Source organism: Colius striatus, chromosome 1 (genome assembly GCF_028858725.1).
Source record: "Colius striatus isolate bColStr4 chromosome 1, bColStr4.1.hap1, whole genome shotgun sequence".
Taxonomy (NCBI): Eukaryota; Metazoa; Chordata; class Aves; order Coliiformes; family Coliidae; genus Colius; species Colius striatus.
The window spans coordinates 156,325,483-156,353,461 of record NC_084759.1 but is presented as its reverse complement, the minus strand read 5'-3'; the positions used below and the strand labels follow the sequence as shown (position 1 = coordinate 156,353,461).

The window sequence follows — 27,979 nt, the reverse complement described above, 5'->3', positions numbered from 1 at the left end:
AGAATTTGGGATACATCTTCATGTGGTGAGAGCAACTTTGTTTGTACATTAGGCAAATTTTGCAAACTGATTTTCAGAAAAAAAAAAAGAGCAAGAATTTTTATTTCTGCAGGTATTTATTCCATCACAGGTGGAGTCATAACCCATAACCAAAGTCTTGGGAATTCTTTAAGGAAATCAGATACATGACACTTTCATGTGCCTTCACTGCCTGAAGAACTAGGGTTGCAAAATATACCCTTTTCCAGCACATTGCTTGGACTGTGCTTCAGGCAGAGAGAAGTCTTGTGCCTGGCAGGATTTACTCTTCCTGGAAATACCATCTCGGCTTGCTGTGCCGGTTTTCTTGAGTTGTGTGCTTTTTGAAGGGAGCTTCCTCTTCATTTTCCTTTCTTCCTTTTTTGATTTGCTCTTTGCACTATGATCATGACCTGAGCAAAAAAGGAGGAAAAGTCAAATCCATATCAACTACTATGGAGTGTCTACTTAGTAAAAAAGTGCCTGGCTTTGTTTTTCCTTCACAAGAAACTGGTATTACAGCAGAAACAAATCCTTTACTAAAGGAGAGCCACAACACGATTCAAAATCTAGTACTAAAGTGTGGAAACTTCATCCATAGATACAGGGCCTGGTTTTATTGCCACAGAGCTATGGTATTCTATTAACCCCCATCGGGAAGGCTAATTCCAACATTTCACAAAATCAGACTGTAGATCCCTTTAGGGTATGCTGATTTAAATGAAAAGCAATGAACCCATGGCTAGAGCCTTCCTCACCAAAAACTGCAGAAGGATAGTGCTGGGTTAGAGGCATTATCCTTTGCCATTAGGTAGAGGTTTTCCAAGCTCTTTTCCCTGGGCTGCTCACAAAGAGGTTAATGAGATTCTGGACCTCTAGTGACTCAGCTGGGAAGCTCCATGACACTAATTCTGGTACCTGCCACAGTGTACCAGCTGCTTCTGAACACCTCCCAGCTTTCCTGCACTTCTAACACACTGCAACCGTTTTTGTTTCGCATTTCAGTACTTTGAGATAGCTAAACCAAGAAACCCAACAACAGAACTAAATTCTTTGGTATATGTCAAAGAGAACAATAAGTAAGAAACCTTTTAAACATTGAAGTGTCTTCTTTGTAGACCTGGAGACACTTTTGCCATTGTACTTCTTCATCTTCTGAGAGACCAGATCAAAGCTGGATGAACAGAAATTTTCTTTTGCGGATGGGGTTGTAGCACAGCACACACTTTTTCCTGCCTCCTGTGGCACATCAGGCTTTTCATGATTGCCTTTAGCCACACGGAGGAGTCTCTCAGAGCTAGAACACACAGAAATCAGGCCAGGAAATATCTTCTCTCCACACAAATTCATGATACTACCTCAAGCAGTAGAGGGTTACCTTACCATCATAGAAGACAGACACCAAAGACATTTATTTTTTCTCAGGGAAAACTTAAACTTTTCAAGTTTGTGTGGCAAAGTCTGAGTTGCAAGGTGCAAAGCTGCAGTCATTGAAGTCATTTAATTGAACAAATGTGTATGTGTTATTTCAGACGTGTGTGTGGCAGGACCTGCTGCCATTGAAATAGCTAGCTAACTCCCCTTTGTTCTGTTACCCAGCAACAGCCACATGTATGCTTGGCAAGGCACAGAATGTTTTATGCTCTCAGTAGGTGGGTACTTATGAAAATAACAAGTGTTACTGCCATGGGCCTTGCCCCTAAGAATGTACAGCCTTCATAGTTCATCACCAAAGCACCGGAGCCCTGAAGTGAAGGGAATGTACTAGCAATGAGCTACACACCAACACCGTGACAATATTGTGATTTTAAGATATCCAACCATTCCAAACCAGTAAATGTCTATTTTGGAATATCTGTGCTACCCTAGCTTGGCTTGGCCTTTATTTACTCACTTCTGCCCTGTTTCTTAGTAGCTACATGGCCCTGTCTTCTCCCTCCCTCCCTCCCAAGGCAGCAGCAATCACCCCTTCCTCCTTGAAAACACCAGATCAGTGTCTGTACAACAGTGAGTCCAGCAAAGCTGGGGAAATGCGCTTCAGCTATGTGCTGAAGGAGGGGGTCTGGTGCTCCAGACGACATGGAGCTTCTCCAATATCACCTTTGGCAGTCTCAATCATGGGATGAAGTGGCCAAGGACAACGGTCTAGTTTATAAATAAAAAAAAATGAAACACAATATCAGAGGAGCATTTAAAGGAGGAGTGTAGACTCGTAGAGAAATCAGGCTGGGACCATTCTTGTACTCCTGCTTTGTGAAAAACGCTAGAAACCTGGAAAATATGATAGTATCCTACCTGAAATTCTCTCCTACTTGTTTGGCAGAATCTGTAACTGGCATTTTTACTGTAAAAAGTAGAATAAAAAGGAAAATATTGAAAGTGCATATCAGATCCTTTAAAAAATAAAATCAACACAATGAAACATACAAATTTTGTCTTGACTCAATAACTGGCTGAGGCTGATACAGTTACTGTAACGCTCCTTACTGTAACTGTTTACTCAGATGACTACTGTTCTTAGTCCTAGTGTCTGCTCCAAGGAAAGCAAGTGTTGGACATTCAAATGATGCTAGGCTAGAGTCAACACAGACATCTCCAGACCACAAGTACTATGCTGAGCACCACTGCTCAAGAAACATGGGTGGGAGTGGGAGAAAAGAACTGTTGCAACCAGACTGATCTTCACAGGCGGTATTGTGTTCCCCTCAGCTGCTAGTGCTCACTGCAGGGCGGATTGCTAAGAACAAGGTGTTCTGGGCCTTAGCAGCGCCAGCATCCAGGGAAGATAGGAGTTAAGCAGTTTGACAGCCTCCGGAGTGGTGCTGTCACTGCCTTCAGCCAGTACTTGGACAGGGGTCTGGTGCAGATGAGATGAAAGTACCTGAGCGACAGCAACCCTTGGGTTAGAAATGGTTTACTTTCAGGTATGTGTATAGCACTTGCCTTCACTACATACCCTGCTGATAAGACATGTCTATAAAAGCAGTAGAAGGGACAAAAAGGGGATATGAAGTGGCTCACAGGCTGTGGCATAGTACTGCAGTCCACGTCGAAAACACACAGTAACGTGATATGAAGGGCCAGGATTTGGTGTTTTGTTTTGTTGTGTTTTTTTTCCCCTTCCTCTGAGCAATGTCAGTTTCCAGAAAGCCTAGAAGAATGTGATCTGTTACATTTTTACCCTTGGCTGTGGTACACAATAGCTCCCAATGAACGGCTGCAGTTAGGGAGGAAGGTGATTTAAAGTCACCCAAGGTTGCCAAAACATTTTAAAAATGCATTACTTACTAATATCCTCTTTGGCAGGCAAGCCCTCATCTGTCAAAATGCTTAAATGTTCTCAAATGTGCTGTACTTAAACTGTACTTAACTGGACCATCTATCCCACAGAAGCCAATTACTGCTGTAATGATTTGACTTAGAGGCTGGCAGAGGAATCACTTTTCATGGAATCATTTCGGTTGGAAAAGACCTTTTAAGGTCAGCAAGCCCAACCACTAATCTCACACTGCCAAGCCCACCACTAAACCATGTCCCTCACCAGCTCATCTATGTGTCTTTTAAATACCTTTAGTGCTAGTGACTCCATCACTTCCCTGGGCAGCCTGTGCCAGTGTCTGACATTGTCTCTCAATGAAAAAGTTCTTCCTAATCTCAAATCTAAACCTTCCCTGGCACAACTTGAGGCCATTTCCCCTTGTCCTATCATTAATTACTTGGGAGAAGAGACTAACACTTAACTTCCTCTCTCCCTCCATGCTTCAGATGGCTCACCTTTCTCAAGACATGGATCTGCAATGCAGTGCCTAGTGTGACTGGCATAGCCCCAACAGTAATGGCAGATGAAGACCACATCTTCTTGTCTGGCAAAATCCCTGCTGCAGCCAAAGCCCCTGCTTGCACTCTCAAAATGACCTGGTCTAGCAGATGCATCTTACCAGCTGCCAGCTGCAGCTTGGCTTTAGTGCTGCTCTGGAAATACCTCACTTGCAGGGTACAGTGAGGCAGGAAACTACTGGGTAAGATCTATGATCAACGGGTGAGATGAACAAGGTCTGACAGAGTATGAAGAAGCATTTGAACACAAATAATAGTGAGAACATTTTGAAGCTACTTTTACTCTAAGCAAAGAGGTGGTTTATACAGTTGATGCTGAATTTCATTAATTATATTTAACCCACCTGGCCAAAATAAAGTAACGAGGGCAAAACACAGAGAAATCTTCCAGTTATATTTACATAGGTTTGAAAAATACATTAAGAACACAGGATCCCCTAAATCCCCTAAAGAACCCAGTTCTTTCCTATCACAGACACATCCCTACAAACCCTTTCACAAACCAGTCATCTGCCATGACACTTGGTTTTGGGATTTTTTTAATGCTTAAGTGCTCCAAGATGAAAGCAAAGCAGTCATACGGCAGAATAGCTTTGGGTGCATGTCTGAGCGAAACAAGACAGGAATCCCGAACCAAGCACAAAGTCACTCCTAAAACATGCCACTACACCGTGACACTGTTAAGTTTTCAGCACCCAAAGTGTGAAAATCACATGAATAAGAATCATCCTGGGAATTCTAGTATCTGTAATGTAGGCAGAGAGCAAGTAGTATGTTCTCACATTCCTCTGTTTAACTGATCTGTGGTAGCTCCCTACGAATTCATAAACCCCAAAGATCTATATGAAAATAGATAACAGATATGACTATTTTCATGTTTTTCGTCTGTTCCTCATTGAAGAATTCTAGATGCTCATGAAAATAACAGCTGAAGTACTGTTCTGTGTAATTTGCTGTCTGTCATGACAGCTGGAAAAGATTTTTAAAGCTCTTATTTCAGTTAGAATATCTTTTTCCTTCAGTAATTATTGGAATGCTTCATGAGGTTTGTTTAACTGTGTTAGGAGATGTCAGAGCTGAAGAGAAACGTATTATCAGCTTTGCAAAATCTTAGCAATAATAGGAGTGTAAGAATTTTTACAAAGTGACACGATGCTGTAATGAACACTGCTCACAGGTGTTTACTGGAATAAATAAAAATAATGGCTAAAATCAGACAATGCTGACTTATGGCACTGTGAGGTGAGGGCAGGCAGCTTTGTATTCAGGACATTTCTACTTCATTATCGTCCTCACAAATTAACTTGTTGCTTTTGTATGCTTGATAGTGGGCTGTTTCCCACAGCTCTGTGGGTATCTGCGAAGCCACAGAGCTTGACACTAAGGATAACAAATTATTTTGGTTTTTAGCACTCTGTCCACATCAACGTTTTCAATTAAAATCCTACCAAAAACTCTATGAAACTCCTCTAAACTCCTGATTTCAACAAACTCTACTTTCCTATAAGAAGCTTATTCTGTTTTAATGTCAACAATTAAAATTATCTCTTGTGAAAACTAGATTTTTAAGACCCAAAATAATCACAGATTATCCTTTTTTTTTTTTTTTCAAACACCATGAAAAATAGGGTAACAATTTCATTCAGTCTTCTGTGAACCCTACTGTAGACCGTGTGCTTGACTGAAGTGAGTCAAACTCCTACTATGTCTGGAGTTTGCACTAATGGGTGCCCCGACTCCCTGCCAAAAGATGTATCTCTTATTTCTAATGCAAATTTATCTCCCGTCAGCTGCAGTCACAGCTTCTTGTGCTTTCACTGACTGAGGCTACGTCTGCTACTCTGAGTTGCTCTACTGAAGAATGTCCTTATATTTTAGGAGACAATTTTCATTATCTAAGGTGTCATTTTACCATAAAGTGGTGGAACTCCCTTCCGTGTCATGAGAAGAGGTTGTTTCTAGTTCTTAAATACTTCCAAGGATTCTCTTTGGCATGCTTTTTTAAAACAAAACAAAAAAGATGATAACCAGAAGCAGTCAAGGTAATTCAGTATTAGTCTCGGAGAAGTTTTACAAAGAAGTCAGATAGCTTTGCCCTCGTCTTTGCACACAGGCAAGAACTGTACTTGTCCTTTTGGCACAGTGTGAAGATAACTTGTGTTGAGCTACTTGTTCACTTTGACACCTAAATCTTTCCTAGTGCTTGTTGTGACACAAGCCCTCCAGTTCTGTTTCCCCACCCTCCACATTTGTTTCTTTCACTTTGTCTGTATTGAAACAAAAAAATTTTTGGTTTTTCCAATTTTTCCACAAGGTTTGATCTGCCTTGCTGGACTTCAATGAATGTTTTCTCCTCTACTTTCTCTGGAGCAAATGAGCACATTATTGTAAATGCACGTACCCTAATATCAACAGGAGCAACATTTTTTCACCTCTCTGGAACTTGCCATGGGTTCAGGTTTTCTCTAGTGATACTGCTCCAATGTGATAAAAAGTTTAAAGAAAAATCAGCACTTGCAAATGTTGAGACTGAATGAAATCCCTGACAAATAATTCTGTACTTACCTTTGTAGAACACACTTGTTACTGAGGTTTGAGATTATAGAAAAAGAAAAGGTCTTACCAAGATTTTAAGATTTAAACATATATTTACCTTTTTCCACTGTGTCAAATCCCTGAAATATTTTATGTTGAGTTTCAGAGCCTTTATTCTGTGAAACAGAACAGAAATACAAACAAATTATTAAGTTCCAAAAGACTGACTGCCAAAAAGGTATTACCTGTCAGCCACTTCATGGCTCCTTCAAGCCGTGTATACTAGGTTAGGATGGTGGAAGCTTGGTAAGGGATTGATAAGTAGTGGGAAAAAAGTTAAAATGTAAAGACTGAGCTTTTCCTTTTCCCTTCAAACAGAAGGCAAGCCCGGCCTTCGGTGTTTGGCCTGATTTTCAAAAGCTCATAAAACTCAGCAACTTTGCAGGTTGTTAGGTGCTCAGCATTATAAACATATTTGACTTAAATTCCTTTTCATGACAGTAGGAGCATAACATTGTACTAGATTATTTTCATCCAAGATTTTTGTTCATCAACTACAATGAAACTTATATCGTCTAAACAGTTACGTAGGATGCCAAACAGCAACAATGGAAAAGTGTCAGTTTTTAAAAAAGAATAAACCTTATATCAACTATTCTAACAACGACCCTTTAGTAAACTTAATCCCATAGTAGCTGCTAGGTCAGCTAAGGCTGAGTACCGAATCACTCAGCTAAGGCCGAGTACCAATCTGCATGGTAGGAAGGAGCATGATGCAGCTTCACAAATATCGCCAGCACAAGTATTTCAAAGCTGAGGCTTGCTATTAATCCCAAAGTGAAATAAAAAATGTTATTTCCTGTTTCCCTAGAATGTCCTGTGACCTTTCTCTTCACACAACTCTACTAGACTGGAAAACACAACAGAAAATGTTTTAATGGACTTGGTAAAAATCTTGTTTAATTAAACTGGATGTGAAACAGGTCCAGCTGAGGAAGTGAGGTATTAGTTTTTGGTGATTGAAGAAGAGTTGTTATAATCTTCAGGTCTAAGGCATAATCCTTGACACAAAGATCTAAATGTATCAAATATTATACTCAGGAGCCATAATTTTACCATTTTTTCCTGACTTGGAATTATTGGTGTTGATACTTCATTCATAGATGAAATAGACAATAAAAGCAATGAGCATTCTAGTTTTTGGTGACAAAACTGCTTGTGGAAAGTCACAGTGGTTGAACTAAGTTGTCCTATATCAGTCTCCAGTCAAAAAAAGAGACCAATATGCTTCTACGAGGATGAAAAAGCCATTTTTTCTTTCATAACTTATGTCTTTAGCACTGCTGTGAAAATATCCTCCTGATGTTATAGGGGTTTTTTTTCTGCACAGAAAACAGTATGTTACCATTTTGATTCACGAGGGAATATGACAGTTGCCAAGAAAAAAAACAAGCCAAGAATTACAAGTAAACATGATAATGACAAAGTCAGAAAGAACATAAGGAAGCAAGCAGGTCAAGATTAAATTCCTTATGCTGTTCTGTTCAGCAAATATTTATGAACCTGGACACAAACATTTCCTATTGACAAGGGACCTCACTTCCTACTCAATAATGGTTTGTTTATTTTTAGTCTGGGAACGTGGACAGCCATGCATTCTCAGTAATACTGATTGCCACTGCTTTGTTTTTCTGATGCTGGAGCTTCTGAAAAAAAGATTGGCATAAAATGCAAAAAGCTTGTAAAGCACTGGTCTACCTATATAACTAATGAAAGCATTAATAAAGCAACCAGCATTATATTTTTTATGTACATAAAAAAGAATATTACCTATCAAAATAGTAACGTGACTTCTTTCCAAATGTCTTTGCTTTCTCTAAGCAACAATAACAATGCTCCTATTTTTCATCTGAGGAACATAACATTTTTTAGGCTGAACATCAGGAAAGTTCCATTGAGGGCTACGTATAAGCTCCAGCATGAATTTTTGTCAAAAACTCCACTGTACCTGTGATATTGCTTGTTATTCATCTTTTTCAAATGCCTTTAAGAACTTCCAGCAAGAACAAAGGGAATTTTACTAAATCTTTTGATCTAGTAACTTTGTCACTGAAGCAATCCACGTGGGAAAATGCACATAATCATGAAAAAAACAAAAGAAACAGCCTTTTTGCAGGAATTGTGATGTAGTGTTCTTTCAAACTCATTTGATAAACTGTCATTACTTTCTTTACATAGCAACAGTATCACACTGACGTGTTTTGCTCCTACTATGCACCCAGCCAAAGGTCTTTGATTCATTGTGTGAAAGATTGTTGTGGTTTTGCCCATCCAGGAAAAGTTAAAAAAAAAAACCCACAACATTAATTGGCGTCCAACGTGGGGCTTCTTCAGCACGTGTCACCTTCTTCTCTGGTGATATTTCACAATCTTCACACTCTGGACAGTTTGTGATCACTTCCAGAATTCCAGGATGGGTAGAATTTCCTATGTGAGCTCATAGAGTGATCAGTGCAACCCACTTACTCCATATAGCATCTGTTGCAAGACATGTGGAGGAGGCTCTCCCACAGGACATAATCCTTAACAAGTTTCTCTGGTGTGGGTGCTTCGCAGCAGTTACGGCTTCTGCTGATACAGGGTCCCTCACACAGGACACGGCCTCCTCTGGACATAGTCACTGCCCCTGGCATAGGGTCTTTTACAAAGTGCAAACAAATCTCTACTTAATCAGTCCTCTCCACAGGATGCAAGGGAGTCTGCTCCAGCACACCTCCTCCTCTCTTCCCTCACTGACTTTGGGGTCTGCATGGTCGCTTCTCTCTCCTCCAACTCCTTGCACCACCAGTCGGAAAAGAAGGAAAGACAGAACAAGAAGGAACAGGAAGAACCCTCCTCTTCTGGCTTCTTCTTCTTAAAAAGCGATAATGGAGGTACCCAGCTGGCTCAGCCCCAGAAGTGGGTCTGACTCAGAGCTGGGGAGAGTTTTGAGCAACTTCTTACGGGAGCCATTTTTACAGCCCCTTCCCCAATACCAGGAACAGCGCCACACAAAACCATGACAAAGATTCATGAATGCAATTCATACAATTTAATTGCATGAAAGAGGTCTTTGCCCACATTTCAGCACTGAAATGACAGAACAGGACCTAGTGAAGCTCCACTTAACTAATAGTTTTGTAATGTATTCTGGTGTTTATAGGTATTGGCTAACATGGCCTTACAGAATCAGGTTCTTAGGTGACCACGGCTGTGTTCAGTCCTAAACACACCCTAAAATAGGCATGTGATGGGATGGGCTCTGTACCCAGATAAGACTGTTCTTTATTGTTTATCAAATTAGTGACTGAATTGCAGTCCTTTTTAAAAGGGAGAGGTTCAAGTATTCAACCTAAAGCTGTGATTTCACAGATTGCTGAGGTCTCTTAAGGGCTTCTTGCTACTGAAGGACAAAGTATCTTTTCATTTGTTCTTAGTCCTGCCTCCCCCACTGCAAACTCTGACACTTTGGTCCCTGCTCTTAGCTGTTATTTTCCTCTATCCTTTAAATTAGCTCTAATGCTCAAAAAATCTTGTGTCAGCTGATTTAACTCATTAACCCTACAGAAAACCATCTCATTCTTTTTGCTGGGTTTGTTTCCTATGAGATTACAATGTTAAATCAGGTCACAGTGGGAACTGAACATCAGAGGGATATAAGCGAAAAGAATACACAGCATGGAATGTGGCAGGAGATGACAAGGGAGGATAGAAAGTGGCTGTTAAATAGCTCATCACATCCTGTGAGAAGTCTGTCAGGTTGAGGAACATGCTAACGCATCATTTAGTACAGATCCCGATGTAATGAAGCTTTAACAAATGCTCTTGTGTGGATTCTGTAGAGGTCTTCTCAGCTGTTTCTAGGATGGCACCCCTGCCTTTCTTTGTTCTTGGTTGTTTAATTTATGTATATGACCAAGAAAATCTACCAGTTTTAAAGACTAAGGGGACAAGAAACAATACTCTAACTTTCTACAGTGGTCTTCTGTGTTTGCTTAGATTTCTGTTACCTAAAGCAGTGTTACACCACTCCAATTCTTCTTTTGAGTTTGAAAGTCCCCCAGAGTTACAACTACCCAACAGGGTTCCACATCTCTCATGGCATCAGGATAAATCTCAGTATACAGCCTTTAATCTCAATCCTTGGGATGAATACCATGCACAGGTGTTTTGCAACAAGCAGTTATGAATGAGAGTTATGTGGCAGGTTGCCCAGTCTCAGCTTAGTCACAGACCCACCTGTCTGGCTTGTGTAGACCACAAGGAAACAGTGCTTAGGGACATTAGAAAAAAACGGAATCAATACCACTGACTGGCATGGTGAGTGTTTCCACACAAACAAGCCTATTTTTAGCAAATTAAGTGGAAAGCTCAGAGTTTTAGGAAAATTTTTCCCAAGCTTCCAGTCCTCAGATCTGCCAGCTCTGTTTCACACCCCCATGCACAGGTATACTGCCAGCCAGATAAGTGGAGCTGGGGCAAGAAAGCATGAAGGGCTGAGAAGTACTAAAAGGATCAGGACACTTGGTGCTGACCAGAAAATTGTGTTACCTTTAGAGTCCATTTACCATTTTCATTCCAAAATCTTCAGGAATAATTTTGGGCTTTTTCCTAAATGCATTACCAGGAAATGTGCCTGTGTGGATGTATCATTCATATATGAATACATTCAATCTCAAAGGTAGTGTTATAACATGACAGAGGGTACATAAAGGAAAAAATATCACAATACCCATCCCTTCCCTGTGTACTTTCACCAACCCTCTGCTACCAGTCCTTGTACCATGCAAAAGAGACTTTTCATTCAACCTACTATGGCTGACCTTCTGTAACTACTATAGTCCTGGAAATGTCATGGTATCAGTAGGGCAAATTCCTGCTTGGTTCTTTAGCATTGAACGGAATAGGGGAAGATATTTCAAGCTGTGGATAAACATTAGAAGTCAGCATCACTGTCACAGCCCTTCTATCAGAAATTACTACTCCCTCCAGGTGAGTTGGGTGAGTGGAAAGTCTATCTGGACTTCATCTTCCTAAGTACAAAACCCAGTAGCTTTGCTTAAACTCTGGACAACAGTGAGACTAAGTGGAACTGTTAGTCTTGCACAAACAAATGTTCTCCATATAACTCCTCCAGGAACAAATGCCTTCAGGGAACAGAGCACATAAAACGATCTGTGGCAGGTTCCCTCACCACAGATTATCTGCCTACATCATGTTTCAAACTATCGTCTCTGAAACTAAATCTAAAACTACAAATTATGCAAATTGTCAACCAACCTAGACATCTGAAACACCTATCTGTATGTTATGCAATGTTGCAGGGGTCACTTCAGTTTTACATAGTCTTAGTACACAGTCTTCATACTAGTTTCCCCTTTTACTGTTGTTTATTTACTGCAATTATGTCACAAAGAGGAGGCAACAATTTACAAGAAATATTATTGTTGACTAAAACTTATCTACAAGCTTTCTAAAAGTAATACACTCTCAAAAGTTTGTTTTGTTTATACACAGGAAACATCTTGAGTAATACTATGATAATCACAGTCACTAAAGAAATAAACACCAAGTAAACAAGGACAAAAAACCCACCATGTTTCAACCCATTATTTTCTGCAAAACAAGTAAATACAGGATTCAGGAAAATAAAATATCTCATTGCCCTCCAGTGAAAGCACTTTGGGGCTATATTTGCCACTGAGCTTAGAAGTAGGGAATGGAGTAGTCTGATTTTGACAGCACTTAGCACCCCTGCGATGACTTGCCTGCATGCATGAGAGGAGAACACAACTCCTGAACACTCTGAACTGGGTAGTTGCAAAGTCTGGTTGACACCAGTGTACACTGGCAGGATACTTTGTCTGCTTAAAGCTAGTGCCCTCCTCCTCCTCACTCTGACCCTATGTATGCTTACTTGGCTGTACTGCACAACCTGACAGGCAGAAAGACACCTTGTTTTGGAACAAAACCACCACCTTCTTGAAAATCTGCATTAAGCTATACGGACAATTAATATCATTGTTCTGCACTGTTCATTTGGACTATGTCTTTATAGACTATTGATTTGTTAATTACCACTCTGACTTAATCACAGAATCTTAATGGTTGGAAGGGACCTAGAAAGATCATTAGTCTAACCCCCCTGCCAGAACAGGACCTCTTAGCATAGGTCACACAGGAACTCGTCCACGTGCTTTTTGAATGTCTCGAGAAAAGGAGACTCCACAACCCATGTGGGCAGCCTGTGCCAGTGCTCCATCACCCTCACGGTGACGGAGTTTTTCCTTATGTTCCTTTGGAACATCTTATGTTCCAGCTTTTACCCACTGCCCCTTGTCCTATCACTGAAGATCATTCAGAAGAGCCTGGCTCCATCCTCCTGACATTCACCCTTTACATATTTGTGAACATGAATGAGGTCACCCCTCAGTCTCCTATTCTCAAAGCTGAAGAGTCCCAGCTCCCTCAGCCTTTCATCATAAGGGACGTGCTCCACTCCGTCATCTAGGTGGCCCTGCACTGAATTCTCCCCAGCAGCTCCCTGCCCTTGAACTGAGAGGCCCAGAACTGGACACACTATTCCAGATGCTGTCTCGTGAGGGCAGAGTAGAGGGGAAGGAGAACCTATCTCAACCTACTGCCCACAGCCCTTCTAATACAACCCAGGATGCCATTGGCCTTCTTGGCCATGAGGGCACATTGCTGGCTCATGGGCATCCTGCTGCCTACCAAGACCTCCAGGTTTCTTTCCCCTACACTACTCTCTAACAGTTCATTCTCCAGCCTGTACTGGTACATGGGGTTATTCTTTCCCAGATGCAAGACTCTACACTTGCCCTTGTGGAATTTCATTAGATTTCTCCCTACCCAACCCTCCAGCCTGTGCAGGTCTCGTTGGATGGCAGCACAGCCTTCTGGTGTGTCAGCTACTCCCCTCAGTTTAGCAACTTCACAGACTTCACTGCACAGGCTTCCAGCTCCTCCTGTTTATTCCCCATGCTATATGCATTAGTGTATAAGCATATCAAGAAGGAAGCTGATCCTGTAGGATTCATCCCCGATACCAGCTTGCCACCCTTAGGCTCAACTCTAGTGGGCCTGGTTTTATCTCCTTCATCCTTCAAAACTAGTTTAAAGCCCTTTCTGTGATTCTCACTAAGCCATTTGCAAGGATCATTCTGCCCCTTTGAGACAGAAGAACTCCACCTATCACCAGACCTGGCATCATGAAAATTTCACTATGGTCAAAAACCCAAAGTTGTGTTGGTGGTACCGGTCTCTCAGCTACCTGTTAATCAGTTGTGCTTTCCTTGTTCAGTATTCCTACCCTGCCATGAGAGGGATGAAGAACACTACTAGAGCTTCCAAGCCATCTAGCATTCTCCCCAGTGACTTAAAGTCCTTTTTAATAGTTTTCAAACTCCTTTGCATAACCTCATCAGTACCAACCTGCATTACCAACAGCAGGTAGCAGTCAGTTGGCTGCACAAGACCAGGGAGGTTCCTGGCAACATCTCTAACACGGGCCCCAGGGAGGCAGTAGACCTCTTCTAAAGCTCTTCAAAACAGAGCCTGTCAAATTCTTTCTTTTTTTTCACAGTGGCATTCAGGACAAAAATATAAACAGAGAAGAAAAATTCATAGCATACCTTAATACTTAGCTTTAACTGGTGTGCAACAAGACCACAGGAGTCTGGCCTGTCAGAAGCTTGGCTGCTGTGAAAGATAAGCATTGTTTTGTTTAATTTGGTGACTGCAAACAGCATTTTGCAGCACTCATTCCAACCATTAGCAGGTGTTTTCTGTAGTAATCCTAGTTAAAGAAAGTTAAATGTGTTTTCCACATGCCTATCTTCCAGATCCACATTTTAATTTTACAGACATACAGCTAACTTGCAAAAAGTGGGCATCATCATCTTAGAGAAAGCCTGGCCATTGAAAGAGCTGTGATCTATCCAGATCACATCTCCTGCTTCTACCTAGGTTTCTTTTAGTTCTGCTTCACACAGCTTCCCCCTCTCCTCCTAAATCCTCTCACAGATCATCCTCTTTGTTCCCAGTGAGTCTTCTCCTAGTTCTCTAATGATGCCTTAAGACCTTTTTACCCTTTTCACTTCCTTACAGTTGAGTACCAGTTGTGAATCTTGGCTTTTATACTCTGTGTAGAGTATATATACTTCTATACTCTATATTTCTATACTCTGGGCACACAGAATCTCAAGGGTTGGAAAGGACCTTGAAATATCATCTAGTCCAACCCCTCTGCCAGAGCAGGACCACCTTGAGTAGGTCACACAGGAACTTGTCTAGGTGTGTTTTGAATGTCTGCAGAGAAGGAGACTCCACAACCCATCTGGGCAGCCTGTGCCAGTGCTCCCTCACCCTCACAGTGAAGAAGTTTTTCCTTATATTTCTTTGGAACCTCTTATGTTCCATCTTATACTTATTGCCCCTTGTCCTATCATTGAACATCGTTGAAAAGAGGCTAGCTCCATCCTCCTCCAGCCTATTGAAGTTTCTCCAAAAAAGGAAATGTACAAAAGTTTTATTCCCTAACAAATTATGATAGAGCCACAGCTGTTCATAACACATAAATGCTCATCTCTCACAAATCACCTACGCAACTGACAGTACAGTCACTCACAGTTCTGCAATGGCATAGAGGGAGCTGATCATGTTTAACAGGAGTATGGTTTGGTCAGTATAAACATTCTTGCACCATCCATTACCCGAACTTAACCTCTTTGGCTAAATGGAATCAGATTAGCATCTTCCATGGTTAATGATACCAGGTTTACACACAACCAAAAGAATATACCTTACATGGTGGCTAGATTGCTCTGCAAAATATGAGGTTGACAAAAAAAGCATATTGATTTAAGTGATGCAACAGAATAATCTCTGTTCCAACACAATTTCATTTCTCCACAGGAAGGTCACCTAGGGTAGATACAGAGTCCTACTTCCAATGAATGAGCTATTAAGGTTTGGAGATAAGATTTGTATGCAATCTTTTAAGGAGTGTGACAATTAGAAGTCCAATTTTGGTAACATTCTTAATGTTTACTCTGGCACTCTTTATAGAACATGTGAATAAATTGTGGCATATCTGAATAATTCTAAGTTACCTGGAATTCCAGTCAAACAGATCAGGATTCAGCACCTTGGAATTCATCCTAGCTTGCTGTTTCACTACTTTCTCGAGTTCCTTCAGGCACAGATAATAAGAAGAAACACTACCTCCTTGGTATAAACACAGTATTTCCAGAGAGCATCACAGAAATGCTGTCCTACTGACTCCAAGTCTTTCAGATTGAAATGGGTGTTTCGTCTGTAGCCTGCAGCATCAACAGAAGCAAGACAGAACTGAAAATGTCAATCACCCTGCTGACTGCTAGCTATCTGTGGTATTTCAAGATGGTGTCTGTAAACTCATATATCTTTCACAGACAGATGCTAAAGAGGTCTATGACTGACGAAATTTTATACAGATGATACTACAGATCATTATTCTGCCTACATGAACAAATCTATCTGCACACAGGGGCTTAACTATAATGCATAACTAACTGATTCCCTATTACAAAATTTCCTAAAAATATAACTGACTTCATTTACTGCTTTTAATTTGCCATCCACTCATGTTGCTGTTTTACCATACATATGCAATAATGGTAGAGGTTGCCAGATTAATGCTCTAGTTTTAGGGTTTCTTTTTCATAGAATGGAAACCATAGAATGGTTTGTGTTGGAAGGGGTCTTAAAGATCATCCAGTTTCAACTCCTCTGCCATGGGCAGGGACATTTTCCACCAGACCAGGTTGCTCCAAGCCCCATCCAACCTGGCCTTGAACATTTCCAGAGATCGTGCACCCACAGACTCTCTGGGCAACCTGTTCTAGTGCCTCACCATCCTCACAGTTGAGAACTTATTCCTAAAATCTCATCTAAATCTACCCTCTTTCAGTTAAGGCCATTACCCCATGTTGTGCCCCTTGTGCCCTTGTAAAAAGTCTCCCTCCAGATTTCTTTTAGGCCCTCTTTAGGTACTGGAAGGCTGCACCAACAAGGGGATGGTAGCTCAAGCTACTCAAAAGCCAGAAGTAAAGGTCTTGTTTGACAACTCCTACTAACTAACTACAGATAATTGTCTCACCCAACTTAGAGCCACAGACAGAGGCTTCCAAAGTGTAACTGTTCTTGATGCCCATCTTCCACATTATCACTCGACCTGTACCACTCTTGTTCTTTAGTACTCTGAAACAGCAGTCTGGGAATGAGAACTTAAAAGACAGGTACAGTATTACCCTTTGAAGCAAATAGGAGGATGTAGTAATTTCATTTTAACCCTGACATTTAAAAAAATATTCTTATCTACCAGGTAAACAATCATGGGTTTTCACTTAACTTGAATATCGCTCAACATAGTTCAGAGCACACAGTTATTACTGGTGTAATGGAGACGTAGGTGAAACAACAGCCATTTGATCAAAAGTTTATTTTACTTTAAGGATTTCTGAGACATCTGCAAATATTTTTTCAGGTGGCTGTTATTTACTGTTTCTAAACGATCCTATAGAGACATCTGACCATCTGATCACAAATCCTGTTATATACCAAAAGACACATTTACTAAAAAGTTGGACTAGCCTTTCTTTCGTGAGGTTAGTAGACCAAAAGTTCAATACAAGTGATCTGGAGCTCACAAACACCTCGTTATTGATACCTGAGGAAAACAGCATTAGTTGCAAGTATGCAATGATATCTAGTACATTAGTTTGTGTGTTGTTTTATTCACAGAATCACAGAATGGTCGAGGTTGGAAGGGACGTTTAGAGATCATCCAGTCCAACCCTGAGCTAAAGCAGATTCCTCTAGATCAGGTTACACAGGAATGCGTCCAAAGAAGGAGGCCTTTGCAATCTTTCTGGTTGAAAAGAAGCTTACTGCAGTCAGGTTTTGCTGGAAGATTACATATTTCAAAAGCTGTAACTTCCTACTAAACTTTGAGGTTTTTCCTAACTGAAATACCATACACAAATATGGCAATTTTGACACAATTTTCCAAACAAGTTTTCAATCTAGAGAAACATTTTTCTTCTTTGGTTTTTATTTGCTTACCTGTTTGTTTTTAGTTCTACAATTTATTTTGAAGCTGCGTTTAGTTCTGGAGTACACAATACTAAGTGTTAGTTTTTGACATTGCTAAAAAAAATGTTGCTTTGATAGTGTGGTTTTTTTTGTTCCTTTAAAAAATTCTTTAAACAAGGCTAACTTTATGTCCCAATTCAGCATGATACATTCTGGGATGCTGGAATTTCAAAGGAGTTAAAATTTCACATCCCTACTATTTCTAGATTTAGCGAATTGAAGAGTATTTTACTAGGTGAAATGCAGTCTTTTACTAAATGTGATATCTTAACAAAAGGTATTAGGGTTCTCAGATAGTGGTTGAATTTTTAGGTAAGTTTCTATCCAGACATTTGCTTACCTTATCTGGGCAGCTCTTGCTCAACAAGAGTGGGAAGACACGTGGCTGCAAGTACAGAGCTTTTGCTTGCTGCTTTCTCTCACAACCATACATGAAGACATTTTGTTTCGTGTTGTGACCATGGATGTCACAATACAGAAACACATCACGTTCCTCCTTTACTCTGTAACATGGGACAACATAGAACACTTCATTAGAAGTAAAGGGTTTTTTTCTCCACCTCAGAAACCAGCTTGAATTAATACATTACACTGAAGCTCATGTGTAACCTAAAAAGCAAGTTTTATATTCTGACTTCTAACTTAAACCTTTAGTGTGCTATATTGGAGCCAAACTGTTCAGTTCCCTCCAGAATAAAACACTTGTCACTGCACAGAAAAAAAAGATATGAGTGTATGCATATTGTCCATGTGTTTGTTCTAACTCTCAGGATCAATTATACACATCCAGCTCTGTAGATGTGTAAACAAGCATGTTTTACAGCTAAAGCCCACGATTATATGCTGCTCTTTCACTATTGTACATGTATTGAGTAATACATGCTGTACAATTATGAGACTAAAGATAAATGACAGTGAATATACTTTCATTATGAAACTCAATTTTTATGGTCTGATAAGATTCTGCAATGTATTATTGCTTAGCTAACTTTTACAGAAGACTTGCAGGTAGACACATTAGGGTTTAGCAATACCCAGTTTGCGTTGAAGCAGAGTGTCCTGATTTCAGCTGGGATAGAGATATTTTTCTTCCTAGTAGCTGGTAATGAGATAAAAACCATTGAATGTACTAATTCTGATGCTGTCTTCCTGCACAAGAGTTTTGCTTGTACTAATTTGTTACTGAAGTTAAACGAGAGGAATTTAGTTTACTAGCTGAAAGTTTAGTTTAATATCTGAAGGTTTAGTTTTAGATCTGCAGTATCAATATCTCTGTGACTGGAAGTCTGCATAAGAAATCAAAGATATTTGTAGCAAAATATACTGCAAACTTGGCAATCTTTGCTGCCAGACAGACATCTGGGATCTATTCTGAACCTAAGTTCATTCTGGGACACAGTCGTATGCCAGAAAAGAAGAAAATTAAAGAAATAGGGAATTTGATAAGTAGATTTTGGTAGACGATAGTGAGAAGTAATAGGCTGAATTTTTTTTAATGAAAACTCTTTTACTTTGCAAAAATACAACTTGTTACCAGGAATGGAGAAAGCAGGTTAAAGGAAAACTTACATAATACTGAAGAAAAATACAAACCCATTCTGAAATGCACTTGAACATAAACAAAACAGTTAGAAAGGCTTAGGTACAGTGCAAAGATGTAAATGATGCCAAAACAATAACGGACATAGGAAAGTCACACTAACAAAGAGATAGTGGGAAGGAAAATCACCTATTCTAAAGGGAAGGAAAATTAGGTTACCTTCTGATCATGTTTTGGGTGTACCAGATGGAAGGATAACATTTCTTCATGTTAGAACTGTATTTGCGGTTCAGGTCCTGACCTGTTAAAGAGCAGCGGTGATTTCCCACAATCACACCATCTGGATTCAACATGGGTACCACTTTGAAGACAAAAGTGTCCCGCAGGTGTTGAGCTTGGCCTGAATCACCAAGAATGTAATCCAGAAAGCCCTTCATTATCCAGGAACTGTTAGTTTCTCCTGGATGCACCCTCGCGGTTAGTATCACAGCCTTCCTCTTGGAGTACCTGCCACTTTTAGGGGGGCTGGTGACAGTTAAAACATACACGATGTTTCCTGCCAGTGAACGGCACAAGACGTTAATCTTGCAGAACTTGGACTTTACTCGATCTTTGGAGATGTTTGCCAGGTACTCCTGCAGGGTGGAGTAGGTGTAAGGATAGCAGTGGGCAAAGTAGCAGGTGTCTCGGTCATGAGGGAACTGGCATGTCCAAGTGAGACAGAAATACTGCTGTTCACCTTGGCCTGCATTGTTTTTGTAATACTTGATTTCACTTCCTGTCCTTCTCCAGCCAACCTTGTGCTCCCTGGCGTCAGCTTCCGAGTACAGCAGGGGCTGCAAGCCCCATTTATACAGGCTGTTAGGCTTGGGGAAGTTGACAATAGTGAAGCGATACGGCAGCCTTGCCCGCGTGTTGCTTACTTGGAAGTAGTACCACCACGTGTGCCTGCTTGTGTGGAGGTCAGGGCGCAGCGTCAGCTCGTACTCAAATTCAGTCCTGGCAGGCAGAAAGAAGACAAACTGTTGTGGTGCTGGTTAGTACTGGAGTATGAGGGTGGAACAGGCTGCCCAGGGAGGTGGTGGAGTCCCCATCCCTAGAGATATTTAAAAGACGCGTAGATGAGGTGCTGAGGGACATGGTTCAGTAGTGAGCTCGGCAGCGAGGCTAGTGATTGGATGTGATGATCTTAAAGATCTTTTCCATATGATTCGGTGTCAAATAATGTGGACTGCCATGAGAAAGCACCAGGTGCAAATCTGATTTACACTGTCATAAGTCAAAGTCTAAGCAGCTGCCAGGAAATGATGCCTAATTGCGCCGAGCCTGTCAATAGTGCAATTGCTGTCTTCATTATGACTTTTAATAACAACTAGGACTTATAAAAATGTTTCCCACATCATGCTTTAAAAAGAGGGTGCTTAAGAAAAGGTACTGATTTTGTGTGGGTGATTAACACCTATAGAAAACACCCAGTGCTATGGAAAGGCTATCAGGCTACAAGAATACCTGAAACTGCTTTTGAAGATTATTCAACAAAAGTAAAAAAATGTTATAAACTCAAAGTAAAATATCCTGTACAAAAACTAACAGCAGGTTGCTGATAATTGCAACTTAATACAAGAAAAAATATTAGAAACTTACACTTTGACCACCTTCTGCAAATTCCCACTCTCAAACCGTGCTTCAAAGATTAGTGTGTTGTCCTCTTCCTGAAGGACGATATGTTTCAGGGGGCAGAGACCTCTCCCTTTGGAATACCTGAAGCAGAAGTTTTTTGTTAGTTTTTTTGTTCCTCCCTTGAAGGAGCAGAACAGATGCCTGAGTTATTTTAGGGAATACTGCATCCTTCTGAAGGCTCCTTCTAGAAATAAGACAGCTGCACAGAGCTCAACTTGAAAGTGTATCTTAGGTAAGCGTAAAAGAGATTATACAAAGATTTTGCTGCCTGTTCTCACTTAACCTTATAGATTTCAGCAGGCCTAAGATCTGGCTCTGTCTTGGAGGTTCCTGTGTCTCCGTATAGGCAAAGAACAATTAATACTCTGTACTTAGGCACGGCAACTGAGTTAGGTGGAAAAAATCTAGGACTCAGCTCATTACATGCCATACACTCAGGTGCATAATGTAGGACAGATGCCTGTCCTACTCTATAGAGCTTCTCTGTGAGGAAAACTAGGGTTTAAATATTTTATTTATTGCTATATGATTTAGATGACAAAGCTACCAAGCTGGAGGTTTATGTCCCAGGAACAGAGAGAAGACTAACTACATGGGGTTCCAAAGTTCTCCTCCAAATGCCATCTGCTCCTGTCTCTCAGCTGGCCTCAGTGTCCAGCAGCCAGTTTGCACAAGCAGTCTTCTCTCTCTGGTGCAGAGAAGGGAGAAGTAAAAGCTCCAGGGCTCTGAAGTTCTCAGTGTGTCCTGCTACCAGCCAAACCAAGGCTAGGGAGTCAAAGCAGCACACTGGAGGTAGTGAACATACAGTTACAGTGACTTAAAAACTCATCCTGTAGCCAATGAATACTGCCTATTACTATCCATACGTTTAGGTACAGGGTCTTCACAGTGACAGCAAGCACTAATATTTTGCTGCAGCTTGATGTTTCCTAGACCAGAAACTGCTGTCTGTAACTGCCTGCTCAATGTCATTCCTCAGGAGCAGGACAGAGAACTGGCTATACTTAAAGGCAGCAGTTTTCACCTCTGTGGTTGCAAAGCTTATACACACTTTGCTGGAGAGTTGTACAGGCTGAAAGAATAACTGCTTCTAGTTGCCCGTGCATGAAGTTCAAATTAGTAATAAAGGACATGGAAAGGTGCATTTTTAAATAATAGAAACTGAAGGACTATAACAGAAATTCCTGTCCTTGTTTTCCAAAAGGTGAAGAGCTGAGATCCAGGGTGTTCTTCCACATCTTATTGCTTGTAATAAATCAGCAGGTCCAGCTGCAGAAGACAGAGGCTCCTTCCTAGTCACGTAGCAATTACCATTTTTTTTGGCCACCAAACATAGCGACCTACTAGTGACAGGTAACACTCCCGTACTGCAGAAGTAACTACTTCCTAGACCAACATGACATCAAAGAGTACCAGTGCTTTTCAGTATATTGCAAGCTTTTATGAACTTTGTTGACCACGACTAGCTATCCTAGGACTGCAAAACTATTATCATCCTTTCTTACTTCTGTAGAAGTAGACCAGGACCAAAATCAGGAATTGCCAGAAGTTCCAAGTTCATCTAAGGGGATTGGATCAACTTAGCAACAGAGGAAGGAATAATTAACTCTGATCATCAACTGGTGATGGTGAGATAAAGTAACTAACTCCCTTCAGTTCTGTCCAATTAATCCTTGCCAGACTTAGGAGCCTGTAATCAAGTACTGATCCAGTCTTGCCAGATTTTGTTTATATGTCTTGACAAAACCACCATAGCAAAGAAGACAACAAAATATTCTCCCAATACACACTTTAGTGTTGGTCTTGCACTTACACAGCTCTCATCTTTTTCACTTTTTGTTTTTCTTTCTCCACTCCTGTTTTCACAACAAACTCATTTTAGGATGACACACACTGTTATTCACTAAGAACAATGTCTTCAGCTGAGCTGGACTTCTGAGATAATAGTATGAGCAGAACTTATGGATGATGAGACAGCTGTGTAACTAATTTCCTCCCCTACCTATAGGAAAATAACTACTTCTCAAGTACCACAAAATAACAGAAAGTCATATTGATTTAATCAGGCTTTGAATTAGGTTAATAAAACAGATCAAAGCAGGTGTTTCATCTACCTATAGCTAACAGCAAGATTTCTCAGGCTGTTCCCACCTTCTTCTAGATAAATCACAGTGTCTTTGTCAGGAGTTTGGTATAGTGGCTTCCTCTCCAAACCTGTTGGAGTGTACAATGGCTCAGGGGTAGTGGGTATCCAGTCTGAAAAAGAATAGACACACAGAGAAGGAATTTAAGCAGGAAGATTGTAGTAGAGTCTCCATAATATGAAAGATACATTGAAAACAGTTCATCCTATTTATATCAGTTGCCCATAAATTAATAGGGAAACCCCTCTTTAATCCTGCTTTTTTCATCTCTAAACAAAAATACGTATCAACATACGGAGCAGCTTTTGCTGTGCAAGCTCACATCTGCTCCCTGTACAGCTTGCTTGCCATTAGTGTGGATGGGAAATCAGACAGCACTGACATCATGAGGGAAACAGATGCTCCAACTACAGAGTGAGGTCATTGATTGCTGACCACATAGACACGGCTACAACGCAGTGTCTCCATGTAACTTGCACAACATCTGCCTGGCATGTCAAAGCTCTACTGAACACCAATTTGTTCTGACAATAGGGATTTCCTTACTTGTAATATCTGTAATACGGCAGTCCTACTCCATCTCATCCCATTCAGGATACTTGGTTCTGTTTTCAAAGGTAACAGAAAAAGGGCATAGATGTCTCAGCCCCACCTCTGTGCATTTCTAATTTCTACTGATTAATTCCAAATTGCAATTGGTTGTATCTATAAAGCATAGGGACTGCTCAAATCTTCGCTATCTTGATATAGATTTCCAATATGACCTTTCTACAGACTGCATAAAAGCAGATAGAGGCTAACATTCATATTTAACTGTGCAGCCCTGAAATGCAGTGCTGACATCACTAGGAACGGGGCATGGGATTTGTACTGAATTTGTGAGGCCTCAGGACTAAGGCTTGTCAGGTTTGCTCCTTTCTTTATCTGCCTGCAGCTTTGTTTCACTTAATTTAGGTGTGAAAGCAATTTCTCTAATTGGTCAGGTATGTATGGCTAATTTGTTTTATTTTTGTATATTTTCGCTTATTTCTGTTTTGTTTTCTGTGTGATACAACCATAGGTTTATACAGATGGCAGTAACAAGGAGCTGTTCTCTGTAGAAATGTGGACCTAGAGGTGGACAGAACTCATTTCAGTGGTAACAAAGAGAACAGGGAAATAGTATTTAACATGTAAAGAACACCATGTATGGTAAATGCAGATGTAACAGGGAGCTGCAGACCAATGAAGAAAGATAAAGGTGTAAGAATGAGATAGCAAACATGAAAATGACCCCAGAGTTTTTTGGATCCTAGAGTGAGGAACATGATGTCATCAATACATTTTATTTCTCCCAGCTAAGGACTCCAGGGGCAGACAATTCACAAGAACCAACTCCTACCCCCCACCAGAATGAAACCTCTACAGTCAAACTGCTGACCTTGGGACCTAGAGAAGCAGTGGAAGAGAAGCCAGGAGGAGGGTGTGAGTGAAGTATATGTTTAACAATTTTAACTACACGATTGATTTTTTTTCTTCTGTAGCAATTAATCTGGACAAATCATGATTTGTCTCAAGATCTCACTTATACTACATTATTGGCTTTATTTATATATAAGGTGTGCTTCCGCTTTGCCCATACACAAGCTTTTAAGCATAACACAGTGACTTACCAATGTGCTCAATTCTGTCCCTGATGACTTCCCGTTCGTGTGGCCAGTACACCACGGAAAACTGACTGGCAGGTGATGAGTCATCCAGATTCTGAGGCTCCTGAGGATGGGCTACCACTGCTTCCAAGTCAGATGAGGAATGAATCTGTTTTGACCTTGCAAAAGGATGGGCACAAATGGAATCTACAGGAAAATAAAAGAACTCTCACATCAGTCTCTCTTCCTCTTCCAAGTGGAAACAGCCTGCAGAGATTACCTAAGTGAAAACAACCTAACTAAGCATGGCACAATAAAATTACATCCCACTGAAGCGTAATTTTACTACTCTATCCTATAAATCACATTGAATTTAAAAGCAGCATTGAACAGTTAATTCATGAAACCACAAAGCCCTCCTAGAACTCAAGTGCAGCAGGGAATAGCTTACTTGTTTTCCTACAGAAAATGCTGGCACCTTTTATCATTACTGCTTTTATTACTAGTGTGCTATGTGGTAAGGCCTACAATCTCAATGCCGGAATGAACATCTGCACTGTGCAGTATTACACAAATACAAAGCTTACTCTTACAAAACTTACTGCACAGCATGTATGCAACAAGAAGATAGTACTGGATAAGATGACAGGAGAGGTAACAGTCTGATGTTATCGAGGATTTGGTAAAACAACAAAGACATTTGGAGGAGGTGGGTAGTTATTTGCTTGTAAGCAAGGAATTCTTCGAAGTTGTGAGAAGACACTTGAAGACATGTTAGAGAAAAATCTTTGAATAAAAATCTATTAATTGGATGATTGGGACTGCTGGTGACTGTGCATTGACCTCAACACTACCCAGAGTTAATTATTTATCTTTGTTATAGATATGAAAAGGTTAAAAGCATTTCTTGTACTTCCTACTATGTGCTTATAGCAGGCCAAAAGACAGGAGTTTTTCCTATTTGCTTTAGGTTTGAATCAGATACTGGCACCCATAGACCTGGTTTCTAGATCTAATTCTCCTGACAACAAACAAAAGAATATAATAAGCAAAAGAGCTTTACCAGAAGGGTCTGGTATCAAGTGTAGATGACATCGTACATGAAAAGTCACTGAATTAAAACTCCCTCTGCTGAACCTATTTTTAAACTCTAGTGGATACCTAACTCTAATGGATATCTGGCTACTATAATACCAAATCAGTAAATTGTGATACAGGGCATGCTGCAAGATGGGACTGAGGTAACTACCCACATTAAGAACCGTAAAGCATGACTAGACCTACCTCCAATTTTGTTTAGAGCTTGACAGTTATGTGAGAAATAATATCTTTCCCCTCCCTCTTTCTTCCTGCGGTCTCACAGGGAAAACTTAGGCAAATAATTGAAAGGGTCTTAACCTGTAAGAACAGCACACTGCTGACTGTCTTCTGTCACTAATGAGTTAGGGGGTTCTTCATCCTAAAAAAAAAACCAAAGAAAGCATTCTGTAACAGAAAATCAAAAGTCCACAGTAGGACACCTTCCTTTTGTTTATTTTCAGAGAGCAGAGTTGCCTCTGTTTTGGCTTACTTGATGGCCAAAACTCCTGTGCTCTGTCACTATTCCTGTCTGCTGCTCAAAGGCAATACATATTCCCACTTGTCCACTTTTGTTTCCTCAGTGTCTCTCTTGTGCAGCACTAGTATTCCTACTGTTATGTGAAAAGCTAAGAAAAAAAATGTTTGTTTTCCAGCTGCATTAATTAGCCTTCTGATCGCACTCATCAAACAAATCAACCCATTCTAAGAGCAGGAAAGGCAACAGAAACCAACAGCAAGGATGACCCTTCTGGTGGCAGCTCAGCTATGCACCACATTTGTCCCAAAGCAATAATGACTAGGGCAGGGGGGTGAGAACTAGGGAACTGAGGCTTAATACTTAGCAAAAATTTTAAAAGCACCATTCTGCAACCAAAGTATGTGTGGGTCACTAAAAGCAACCTGCGTTAAATATGAAGCACATTGGAAAGCAGCACTGAGACAATAGTGCTTGTCACTTTCACTATGCTTAGCACAAAACATTTACTTCCTGAGTTTTCAATCCAGTTCCCTTTTGTTAACATCATGTTCAACTAAAACCCAAATTTCCTTCCTGAAACGTCAATAAGTGTTGTTAACACCAAATGTGTTTCACAGCTGGTGAAAATACTCTTAGCTTTATTTACATCCACCACATTTGCAAACATAAGACAAGGTTTCTGAAAACCTGATAGCTGAGTAAGTCATCAGAAGCTTGATTTTTACAGGTCAGGAGCTAAGAACAGTTCACAAACCAAAGCACAGCTAAAAATCATGATGTAGAGGAGGCTGAGGATTCTACTTTGCTCACTAATGAAAAGCTGTGTTGCTGGTACCAGACTCCAGAGGTTCCCATAGACCGTTCCTCATTTAATACCATATTTCACACAAGCATGATTTGGGCTTTGAGTGACCATAGTAACGGGATGAATGATGTAGAAATTGCACGCAAAGGGTTAAAAGTGCCAGTGCCTTCTTATCTGTAGCGAAGACATCTGAGAGGAGTAGGAGGCCGGAAGGATCAGCAGAAGCTCCCTCCCGAGGGAAGGGGCCTTACAGGGACAAAACAGTTGTTTGGGCTATAAACCGCAGGACCTAGCAGGCAAACAACAGAGTTTCATCACTGCCACGGTGCTTGGAGTGAGCCTATTGTTCCATTAACCGTGAAATTAATATTAAACACCCCTTTAACATCCCTAAGCGCTATAATGAGCTAAAGGAAAAAACATGCTAAACACACACGACTATGTTCCTCAACTCTCCGCCCAAATCACGTTACATGTCACCTCGTACTGCATGTGTACTGGGCAGGTGGGCAGTTCAAGGAGTGCTCCTTTGTTTCTCGGTGAGCACGTCAGGAGGAGCGATCCAGCGCTGCAATAAACTGAGGTCGGCTTTCTACACTCTAAAACTTGTTTTGGAGAGTCATTTTGCATTTACGGACCTTGGTAACGCTGCTCTCAACACCACCGACAGCTGCAGGAATGAAACAACACGAGAGCAGCGGTCCCTCTCAGGACAGGGAATCGGGCAGTGTGCTGCCCAGCAACGTCCCAAATGCTACTTTACGGACACGCGAGCTCTGCGATGCGTTTCGGGTGCGTGTGCTGAAACGGCTTCTTACTGGGGTCGCTTACTGGTTTTCTGACGAGAATAAGCAGCAATTGCTTCCAATGAATTACAGCCGACTTCCCACCCCCGGTACCGGCTCAGGCGGGGCGCAGCCGCCGCGGGGACTTACTGAACCGCTTCCCTCCACGGCGAAGAGCCTTTCCCTGCGCTCGCCCCGCGCCTGTGGCCTCCGCCGGCGGCGGCCCGGGCCCGGGCTACACGCCATGCCGGCGGGG

General features: G+C 41.0%; 1 protein-coding gene across 1 annotated transcript; it reads right to left on the bottom strand.

Moving 5' to 3' along the window:
* AGBL3 (AGBL carboxypeptidase 3) lies at window positions 1–27,971 on the bottom strand. Its single transcript, XM_062014795.1, is given in 16 exon segments — window positions 1–240; window positions 242–431; window positions 1,107–1,315; window positions 2,314–2,362; window positions 6,509–6,566; window positions 14,082–14,148; window positions 15,561–15,640; window positions 15,673–15,770; window positions 16,589–16,715; window positions 17,924–18,086; window positions 19,343–20,122; window positions 20,768–20,884; window positions 22,918–23,059; window positions 24,600–24,782; window positions 25,974–26,034; window positions 27,874–27,971. Coding segments are annotated over 16 exon segments (2,466 nt in total). The 5' UTR covers window positions 27,970–27,971; the 3' UTR covers window positions 1–194.
* Between the last annotated feature and the right edge of the window lie 8 nt (window positions 27,972–27,979).